Here is a 10635-nt window from a genome sequence, read left to right as displayed (position 1 = left end):
TTAACCAATATGATTGCTCACAAGGCGTGGTTTCTTGTGGAATGACGTAATGCATTTACTTTCACTCAGTCTACTCACATCGGAGAAAAAGAGAAAAAATTCAAGAAAACGGGGCGCCCATGGGGAAAGACGACAGCAAATACCCGCCAATCCTGTGAAGCTAGCAGTCGATGAAATGCAAAAAAAAATCTATACATGTATAAATAATAAATGATATTAAAAAAGTAAAGGAAGACGTCTTGCCGGGTTGAATGACGACATTGAGTCGGCTGTTTGGTTCCGGGTAATGCTATGAATGCCCTCGTAAAGCAGCCATGTGGTTTTGACTTGGTTTTTGTCCTTACTGGAAAATCCGTGTTTATAGCTTAATTGCTAACTATGAGTTCTCAGAAAGGAAACATTTGTCGGACGCGAGGACAGAGGTACCAGAACTCAACTGCCTTCAAAAACGATAAGTACGGCACCAGTGTTCAAGTAAAGGTGAGTAGCTAGGCTAAGGCAGTTATCTCAAATGTTTGTGCACCACACATTAGGCCACCTGAAAATGTCACGCGTCAGTGAAATACCTTTTTAATCTTGCCATATCTTACGTAACCTGTTAAGACTGGTAGATATTCTAGCTTTTTGCTTTGTTCTATTTCTGGTAAACACCTAATGTTAGCAATGCGTCATCGATCCGGTGCTCACGTCGCATGGGCTGTCACTTTTGCGTAGTAAACGCTGCAGAAGATAACTATTGCTCTTTTATATTGTGATATATATATATATATATATGTACTATATATTTACTTTTATTTTAAATATATCCATATTGTTATGTCATTTCGTAAAGTCAATATAATACCGTCATCCTTGTCGACTGTGCGTGGCATGGGGGAGGGGTGAAAAAGGGCAATTCCTCGGTGCACCAACGTGGGGCCCATCAAGATACACAAGAAATGGGGACAACTTCTGCTTACTGGTTCCATGGATTCCTACAGGAGCTGCTCAATGGCGCATGATGGCAATTCGTGGACGCTGCCATGTTTGACTATGGGGCTTTTGGCCATAGAGCCTATATAAGAACTGGAGAGGCAGGAGGAGTCAGAAGTCGCAGACACCAATATGGCGTCCAGGGGCTCCACCCCATAAATGAAGCATGGAAGTGTCCCAGTTGGGCATGGACATACCCTGCTCAAATAAGTTCCAAAAAAGGGCACTTCAACACTCAACGCTAAAAGAGCAGGGGCGCTTGTCAGGATATATAGATTATTTTGTTTTTATATTTTAACATATCAAGTTATTTTTTCTTTTCAGAAAGCAAATGCAAAGGTCCACGATGGTGTTTGCAAGCACTGCAAAGAGGTGCTGGAGTGGAAAGTGAAATACATGAAGTACAAACCCCTAACCCAGCCGCGCAAATGGTAAGAACACCCCCTCTTTCTAATGCAACCAGCTGGATATGAACCGACGCGTCCTCCCCCGTAAGCTCACCCCTGCTAGCGGTTTTGGTTCAGTACTCAAACTGAAATTGCACTGGAGTCACCCTTTTGTTGTCCAGGTGCGTATGGCTCGAGACTCGCACGAGACTTTTGCGAATGAGCTGGGTTCGGACCTCTTGTGAAACGTCTGTTTCCTCAGTGTTCACAGCCGTTAGTTGGGTCTGGTCACGCGCATTTTATCTATCCTGGTCGTATAGACCAGGCGTAGTACCTAGCTTTTTTCTGCAGAGGGCGATGCAGCGACATTGAAATTGATTTTGTAAAGCTTTTTACTGCCATTGGTGACGAAACTCACCCAGCACCATTGCATAGCATGCACCTGGTCGCTGTAGCAACAGGTTTTGAGCCTGAATTCCCACCGAGCTTCAATTAAAGCTGAGAGGAAAAACTGCTGAATGGCTGAATATAATTGGGGGACTGGAAAAAAGGTTTGCAATGATACCATGGCAACAGCTGAGGCTGGCATCTTGAGATGTGACCTATGTAAATGACTCACTTTTAAGACATTTTTAGAACTCAAAGAATGCGTCTTAGGTTGAGATTTAATTACTTTGCTTTGTTTATCCACTTTAAATGCACACAGATGACCTCTGTACCTTTATGTACAGACAGAGATTTAACATTTTTAACCTTGTAAGGATGCAAGGTCTTAAGGTTGTCAGTCAGGTGATTTATTAAATCAATGAGGATTTTTTTGAGGTAGAAATAATATCCATGGAACACAGACAACCTCCCCTCCCCCCACAGACTCTCTCACTTACACTCACTGGCACACACTCACTCTATCAATCTTTCTCTCACTCTCTCTCACCCTCTCCTTTTCTCCTCTTTGTGCACTCCTTTTTGAGTTACAAAAGCATTTTTGTGAAAGGAAAGATTAAGACCCCCCCACCCACCCCACACAACAATGGGGTGGCAGTGTAGTATAATGGGTAAGAAACTGGTCTTGTAACCTAAAGGTCACAAGTTTGAATAGCTGTTCTCTTGAACACGGTACTTAACCTGCATTGCTTCAGTATATATTCAGCTGCATGATTGGGTGATATATGTAAAAAAAAAAAGTTGTGTAGTTTGCTCTGGATAAGAGTGTCTTCTAAATGCCTGTAATGTAACGTGATGTAATGTAACAACCTGTGAGGCAGTTGTGTAAGTCACTGTGGAGGAGAGCCTCTGCCAAATGACTGAATGCTAAATGCTGGTTGTTTGGGCGCAGTGTGAAGTGCTTGCAGAAGACGGTGAAGGACTCGTACCACATCATCTGCAAGACCTGCGCCCTCCAGCTGGAGCTCTGCGCCAAGTGCGGGAAGAAGGAGGACATCGTTATTCCGTGAGTGCTGCACTCTTGGCCTGGTCCCCATCCCGAGAGCTGCTGGATGGCTCATCCTGTTCCAGTGCGTGATGGGCTCCGTAGTCCGACGTCGAATCCGGACGCTGCGTTGACCGTTGCAGCACGAACATAATTGGTCCGTCTAAATTGGGAGGAAAAAAGAAAAACATTTTTCTTTTTTAAAATAGAAACACAGGACCATGGATAGAGGGCTGTAGTTCTGTTGGGACAATTCTGGTCTTGGAACCTGAAATGAGATCCCATATGCCCTCTAGTGGACACTGTGTAGAATGCGGGCAATGGATCCTAGTGATGAAAGAAAATTTCATCATTTCATTTCAAAGAAAATGTAAAAACAGATTTACTGGTGCAAAGCATGGAGGATCTTTATAAGAACCATAGTAGCCAGTCCCTGTGAATTCAATGTTGATTGCAGTTCTTACTGCAGTTACACTGATTAGATTTTTGGTTCAACCCTTTTCCAGTTTTGCTTGTTTGTGTTGTTTTACAAAATGTACCTTAAATCTTAACATACAGTTAAGTCTTTGTGTTTTATTGATTTTGGCCTATTTCACTAACCTTGTGGCCACCTCTCTCAGGCTCCATGTGGAAAAAGAGGATGAGGACGAGGAGGAAGGTGGAGCTGGGGAAACTGTCCAGAAGAAGAGAGAGAGGAACAGCAAGACCAGGGCGCAGGATGATTACTCTGATGACGAAGACGACTTTGACCACGATGATGACTTTGCCGCGGGCAGCGATCTGGACAGCTCTGATGGTGACACAAGGCCGAGGAATAAACAGTGCAAGGACCCCGTGCCTGAGGTCTCCACCCTGAAGATACAGGACACCAGCAAACTGGGATAGTTTTTCATAAAGAGACCCAACATTCCACTTAACTTCCTGTCTTTGCCGTAGAGTTCCAGCAAAGACCACTACTTAATATTTTGTTGTTTCATGAATATTCATGAACAAGCAAGTCAAGAATTTATGCTATTTTCCTTTTTGGATGATTAGTGGCTACAAAAATTCATGGTGTTTAGGACCGAGCCAAGTCAGTAATTCTCACAATAAGCCACAGCAGTATTCATTCATTTAATCCTGAAAGACAGCAGTAAGCATTCTAAGATGTCACAGTTATTGGCCAATTCAGAAATAAAACATGTAAAACGTTCTGGAAAATCATCCATGTATAACTGGAATGTCATTAATGTGTGTGGCTCAAAAGGTGAAGATGTAGTTGACCACGAGAGTGAAATGTAGTTTTATTCGGTTATTACAACATTTAAATTAACACTTGAAAAAACTTAAAACAGTGCAGAATTAAGTCAGTGTAGTGCTAGTGCAGTAGTTACATGTCAGGGACTGCATACAGTGTTTAAAATCAGCATTACCTTTTCATTTGATGTGTTTATGATTCTATGAGGTCCTGTCATAATTGAAAAATACATTTTGCTTGCATAGCATTTTAAAAGTAAAACTAAAAGCAGCATCAGTGACTTTACCAATGCTGAACAGAAGGCAAGTTCCTCTTTTGAGCAATAACATTTACCCTTATTTACAACATGTGTCATATGAGATGCTAAAATAACAGGGTTGGGATTAAGTAAGTGAAGGGGCTTTGGCGTGAACCAGCCAATGTACCAAGACATCCTAAAATGCTCAGATTGTCTAAAAATCATTTTTAATTTGGGCATTGGGCATCCCATCGCTTCTAACATGCCCCTGAACAATATTTTAAAAACTGAATTTAATACACGTGTGTCGCTTGTAAGCATCGCTGTCAATCATTGTCTGCTCAATTGGGGGGAATTTATCGACAGGTTACTGAGGTGGTGCAACTGGGATAATTATTTGCGAAGGAGCTTGACAAAGAGGATGTCATGAGCTCTAGCTGACGGAGGACTTAAGTGGGCCCTAGTCATTTTAGGTTCAATTGAAAAGTTAATAACAAGGACACAATGTCATTGATTTGAAGCACCATGCGTGCTAATAACTCCCTCTTGTGGATAATATGCAGCCTGCTAAACGTGTGTGAGTGAGACTCAAGCCTGGTCTAGGAGGTGCTTCACATCTAAAAATAAATACAATGTACAACCGCGTATAATTGTATTCCCTGCTCTTGAGTACACCAACCGTCTTTGCCTTCAAATAGTGCTGTCCTCCGCGTGACACCGGGTGCATTTTCCTGCGGTATTATGTCACTGGATTTACCCGTGTTTCTCTGCAAGCAGCATTGCTCCATCAACAGGTGGCGCCGCTCATCCTAAAGTCAGAGGGTAAACCACAAAAGCATGTCAGAAGCCATTCTCACTTAAACTGCTGAGGTTTGCTTTTTTTCAGGAAACATCAGATGAGCCTATTTTACGCACATTAGGTTGGACACCCCGTCCATGAGGGGCGCTGTATAATATCTCAACAGAAACACGTTTTCAACATACGAAAATTCAAGTTACTCACGCATACAAAGCATTGTCTATAACTAAATTAAAACTTGAGTTAAGATCCCGGCCTGCCGTTAAAAATTTGGATATCACAACGGGGCCAACTTACAACAATCAGTATTGGCTATCTTAGATTTCGTAAATTAAACAAGCTCTATTTAATAGCAATGCTACCCAATGATTCCAAAGGGAACCGAGGGAACCCATAGCTCAAAAATGCGAACTCACTTCAGTGTTTCAGGACAACAAACTGTACACACTATATTCTGCCTGGATAATTCAGCAACTCCGGCAGCACCAGTTTTCTTCACTGTGTGAAGTCAGGAATCAGGCTTTTTCGCAAGTTTGTGTCATATAAACCTTTCCTGTGGCCTCTTTTGAAAGGTTAGCCTATTGGCAGCTCCTTTCAGACTCGTACGACCAATTTTCGAACAATTTCTTTCTGCTGACATTCTCAATTTAGCGCGGCTTAAACGGCGTGGAACCAGCGCTTAAATCACTGGTTTTACGCTTTAGTCTGACCTCCGGTGGCGTTAGAAGGGAATTGCGTTATTTTCCCGCAGTAACATAAGGTCATATTGTGAGTGCTCGCTCGGACAGCTCTTCTGTGTGAAACATTTTTTTTTATCTAATTGGATTTGCCTTTAAACCCTTATGTGCGTGGCCACAAAGATTAAAGGCAGTGAAAATGAAAAGCGGACCGTGTCCATGAATTGGTTATTTGGTAGTTGTTAAGTGAGAGGTCATTATGAGTTAGCTTGCACACAGGGTCTTCGAAATGCTCTATTGATGAGTGTGGTGAGCTACAGTTCATGTGCAGTGGAATCCATCGATCCATTTCCATCAATCAGGACCAACGCTGGTTGTAAAAAGAGCGTAGAAGAAGCTTGAGTCATGTAACGCTTATTTGTTGTATGTTGGCTAGGGTGTATGTACACAATATGTTGCAGGTTATTGCTTGAACATGCAAATATTTAATTTGTGACTATCAATTTTTAAATGGCAGAATGGTAACCGGGCTTGCAATTCAGAGGTTGCAGGTTCCCAGGTGGGGTACTGCTGTGGTACTGTTCCTTTAATCAAGGTATTTAACCTGGATTGCTTCAGTAAATATCCAGCTGTCTGGATAGTATGAAATATTTATAGAACTATACATGAATTATGTTATTGACTCCGGATAAGTGTGTCTGCTAAATGCCTCAATATAATGCAAAAAGCCGAGTTAAAACGTTCCCCTGTAAACGATTAAGCACGCGTATAAGTCACAGCCGATTTGTCTGATGTGGAGTACAGGCTACTATATATTTTACGCATGGCTCTGTGAATACAAACATCAATTTTTCTGAATATTTGCAACGCATGAATTTGGCCCAAACTAGCCTGTCGAGTCTAACAACCTCCTTCATACTTATTGTAGTATGTAGTAAATTGTAGCTTACTCGTGCCCTCGGCGTGGCTTTTTACGCTTGTGCTCTGCATTAAAGCATACAAATCAGCCAATTTCGCGTGCCTGCAGAACAGCAGCGTGGTTTCTGAAAATATGTCACACGAGAAGAAACGACTTTACGCTAAAGCTACCTGAATTTGTAATAGAACGTGTATGGCGAAGTTTTTCATGAATGGTATGTGCGGCCTCGGACTGCTTCATACTCATATTATTATTTTTTTTTTGCGATACGCACTTCAAAATACGGCCTACATAACCAAACTTGTATGATAGGCTATATCTGGTACAAGCTGTAATGTACATTTATTGCTACACTTGTATGTTGGTTGAGGCAGTAAACTAGCCTTCTTTGTTAATTTTGAACCTGCAACCACTGCCATTGCCGCTCTAATTTTGCGCCCTCTCCCACCCCCGAGGCTTCACGCGCAAGACTGCTGGAGATGAATCAGAACACTGTGACACCATGTGGCGCGTGGGCGCTGAGCTAATTGTACTATTTCGGTGAGACGGCGTAAGGGAATACCCATTCTCGTGATTATTGCGGAATACCACTTAAGACGATTATTTCGTGCAAACAAACTAACCTAACAGCGATAAATGCGAAAACTGATGCACATGCAGCCCTGAAAAAGTACTTGACTTCCTGATTTCCTTTATTATTCCATATTTGTCACACTGAAATGTTTCAGATCTTTAGACAAAATGTAACATTAGATAAAGAGAAACTGGGTAAACAAAAACACATTAAAAATATTATTAAATTGATTTAATGAAGTAATCAAACACACATATTACCCATGTGAAAAAGTAATTTCCCTCTTGAACTTAATAACAGGTTGCCTGGTTACACCACTTCTAGCAGCAATAACTAACCAACCCCTTCCTATAATTTGACGTCAGTCTTTTTTAAAATTTATTTATATATATATCATTTTAGCCCACTCTTCCTGAGAGAACTGCTATAATTCAGACAAATTGATAGGTTTTTGAGCATGAAGTGGTTATTTCTGGTGCTGCCACAGCATTTATATTGCGTTCAAGTTGGGACTTACTAAGCCACTTAAAAATATTAATTTTGTTTCTTTTCAGCTTCAGATATGGACTTGCTTTTGTGTTTTGGATCATTGTCTTGCTGAATAATCCAATTACGCTTTAGCTTGAGCTCATGGACAGATGACCAGACATTCTCCTTAAGAAAGAAAGAGATTGATTTTCAATTTTGGTCTTCTTTAATGAAACATTTTGTTTCAATGACAACTTAAAACCAGGACAAAGAGAGGATCAAGTCTCATCACACTCATACACCCCACCAACACATAATTACTGACAACAAAGAAGAAGAAGAAGAAGAAGAAGAAGAAGAAGAAGAAAAAAACACTTCACACAAATCCAAAAAAAAAAATTTCAGAGAGAGAGGTCCTAAGACCCAACATAAAAAGTACATGGTTGAATGTTCCTGAAAAAATCATCTAGCAATTAAAAAAATGCATATTAAATATACTAAAACAACCCCAGCTGTCTAAATATAGTTATATTTTAGAATGATGTGGTTGTGTTTTATGTTGTAGATCCTGTTTGCTCAGAAACTTGTCTTGGTTTTTTTATTGTCTTTATAAGTATATATGTGATCTGGACGTAGCTGGAAAATTGTAAGAACAAAATGAAGTTGCAACAACATGCAGCATCGTAAGAAGTTAAAATAATGTGTTTAGTGCTGTCTGTGTTTTCATGTTTTTTTTTAAACCTTTATTTTAACCTTCATTTATCCAGGGTAGGTTCACTGAGCACGGATGCTCTTTTGCAGGAACGCCCTGCTTCACACTCATACACATTCACACCTGGGAGCTACCCAGTACAACCACAATCCTCTGTTGTTGTCCACTGAGCAGCTCCACTGAAGGGAGAGAACATTTTTTAGCCAATTAAATCAATTAAATTGTTTTTTTTTTTGTTTTTTTAAATGTCACAACCCAATGGAATGATTGTGACAAAAGAGGGAGGAGACACCAGTTGAAATTAATTTTTGAGTCACCTACATTTACAAAAGGGAAAAGACTACGGTGGTATGTGAAAGTCAGTGTCATCGGTAGTCTATAGGTGAGTGTGTAGTGAAAGTGTAGTATGGTGAAAAACAGGAAAGAACAAACAAAAGAGTTGGCCATGCCTGTACAAATATTGAACATGGACCAATTGCAGTGTGCTTAGCTAGACTTTAAACCTTACGTTTACAGTACACCCCTCAACCAAAAGAACTTCATTACAACTGAAATTCTTTTTTCACAGATTTGGATGGCTGTTGTAAGGCAGTCCTGTGGTTTAAACTCCAGCTAAGCTCACTGCGATGGACCCTATGTGTTGAGAGAGAGACTTTTGATGTTCCTTTATTGAAACAAAAACTTTCCACAATCACCCAATCGCCTACCCAAACCTTGTATTTACAAACCTAAAACCCACATCTACCCAACCCAAAATTCCACGCAGACAGGGTGAGGACGTGCAAATTTCACACAGAAAGGCCCCAAGCCTAGAATCGAACCCACTACCCTGTAGTGCTGCTGGAACCAGTACCTTGCACCAGTACCTAAAGATGGGTGCATCTTTACGTCTCTGGGAGCAGTGGCTGCAGGTGCTCCCACCAGTGTTAATGACTCTCCGCTCCACCCACCTGGCACCTATGGAAAAAAAAACACCTGTCTGCAGACAGCACAGGGACCGTCATGATAAAGAGAAGAATATGTTATGTAAACCTGTGGGCGACATAGGGGAGATTAATTGCGATTAGCTCTTGAGCCAACCAGCCAGGAACTGGCTATCTGCGCAAGAGATAAAGTTTCTCAATTTATAAAACCTTACCATCGCTGACAGCGAGGCACAGTGTCCCTGCACAGCTGCCGTCTACTTAGAAGACCACGGGCCACCTGAGGTCTTGGACACGGCGAGTGCGCGAGTGTGTCGGTGCTATATGTACTCAATCTGGAACAGAAGCCCGTTTTCTGCTCGCCTGTCATCCTAATCAACTCGCAGGAATTTTCAATGTAGATTCTCATCTTGAGCCTTCAGAACTCCGAGCTCTGAGTGAGAAAGTGCTGGGGGAGAGAACAGGCAAGAATGCAGCGTGCTGTCTGTTCATAATGTGTGCTCCAGGTACAATAATTGCTTGGTTACCTTACACTCTCTCGATGGGTACGCACCCCAGGAGCTTACAGCCAGCCGTAAGCTCCTTATAAGTCTTTGTTAGCCTCCCTTGTGTGTGAGTGTATTTTTCCTCTCACTCTCTCTTTGTCTCCCTCTCTCTCTCTCTCTCTCTCACACACAACCACTGCACGTGTTCTTAGTCTGCTTTTGTCTGCTGTACTACAGAAACTACGGCAAATTATTCACTTTAAGAGTGTCTGCTAAATGGATGTGTAACAAAAATGTTCAGGGACAAATCAGCTCCTTTTAACTATAGTAATATTTATTCCTCACAGGATTCAAATAAACTCTGTCAGAGTTGACTTAATACTATGCATTGTCACTGTGAAAGTATTTTTAATCTCAGTTGAGCAGAAGTGGCGTTCTACTAAATTGCAGGTATTCCTCCAGAACTGGAAAGACAGTCTACTAACTTATAAACATGCCCTCTCCACAGTACGTTCCTCATACTTCTCTACTTTAATAGATGAACATAGAAACAATCCTAGGCACCTGTTTAACACTGTTTGTGGAATTTGTGAGTGTCATTTTTCCTTACTTCTCTGTCTCCCTCTCTTCTCTATAACACAAAAACTGCAGCGTCTTCTTTCAATGGTTGTGTTTGTACTACAGGAACTACGGCAATTATTCACTCAAGAGTCGCTAAAACAGATGTGTACAAAATGTCGGAGACAAATACTCTTATACTCTGTTTTACCTCACAGGATACAAATAAATTTGGTTATCTTAAACACATGCATGGGA

General features: G+C 41.3%; 1 protein-coding gene across 1 annotated transcript; it reads left to right on the top strand.

The window, feature by feature from the left end:
• The first annotated feature begins 64 nt into the window (after positions 1-64).
• c10h9orf85 (chromosome 10 C9orf85 homolog) lies at positions 65-3990 on the top strand. Its single transcript, XM_064296865.1, has 4 exons — positions 65-480; positions 1297-1403; positions 2695-2808; positions 3408-3990. Exons 1-4 carry the CDS (start codon positions 379-381, stop codon positions 3670-3672), a joined length of 588 nt encoding a protein of 195 aa, XP_064152935.1. The 5' UTR covers positions 65-378; the 3' UTR covers positions 3673-3990.
• The last annotated feature ends 6645 nt before the right edge of the window (positions 3991-10635 follow it).

The sequence above is a fragment of the Anguilla rostrata genome, chromosome 10 (assembly GCF_018555375.3).
Source record: "Anguilla rostrata isolate EN2019 chromosome 10, ASM1855537v3, whole genome shotgun sequence".
NCBI lineage: Eukaryota > Metazoa > Chordata > Actinopteri > Anguilliformes > Anguillidae > Anguilla > Anguilla rostrata.
This window is presented reverse-complemented; position numbering and strand designations above follow the sequence as displayed.

Excerpts from the sequence above, each read along its gene's own strand:
- c10h9orf85 (XM_064296865.1), top strand. The coding sequence starts at position 379 with ATGAGTTCTCAGAAAGGAAACATTTGTCGGACGCGAGGACAGAGGTAC. Across the intron at positions 481-1,296 it reads GCACCAGTGTTCAAGTAAAG|AAAGCAAATGCAAAGGTCCA; the intron begins GTGAGTAGCTAG and ends TTTTCTTTTCAG. Across the intron at positions 2,809-3,407 it reads AAGGAGGACATCGTTATTCC|GCTCCATGTGGAAAAAGAGG; the intron begins GTGAGTGCTGCA and ends CACCTCTCTCAG.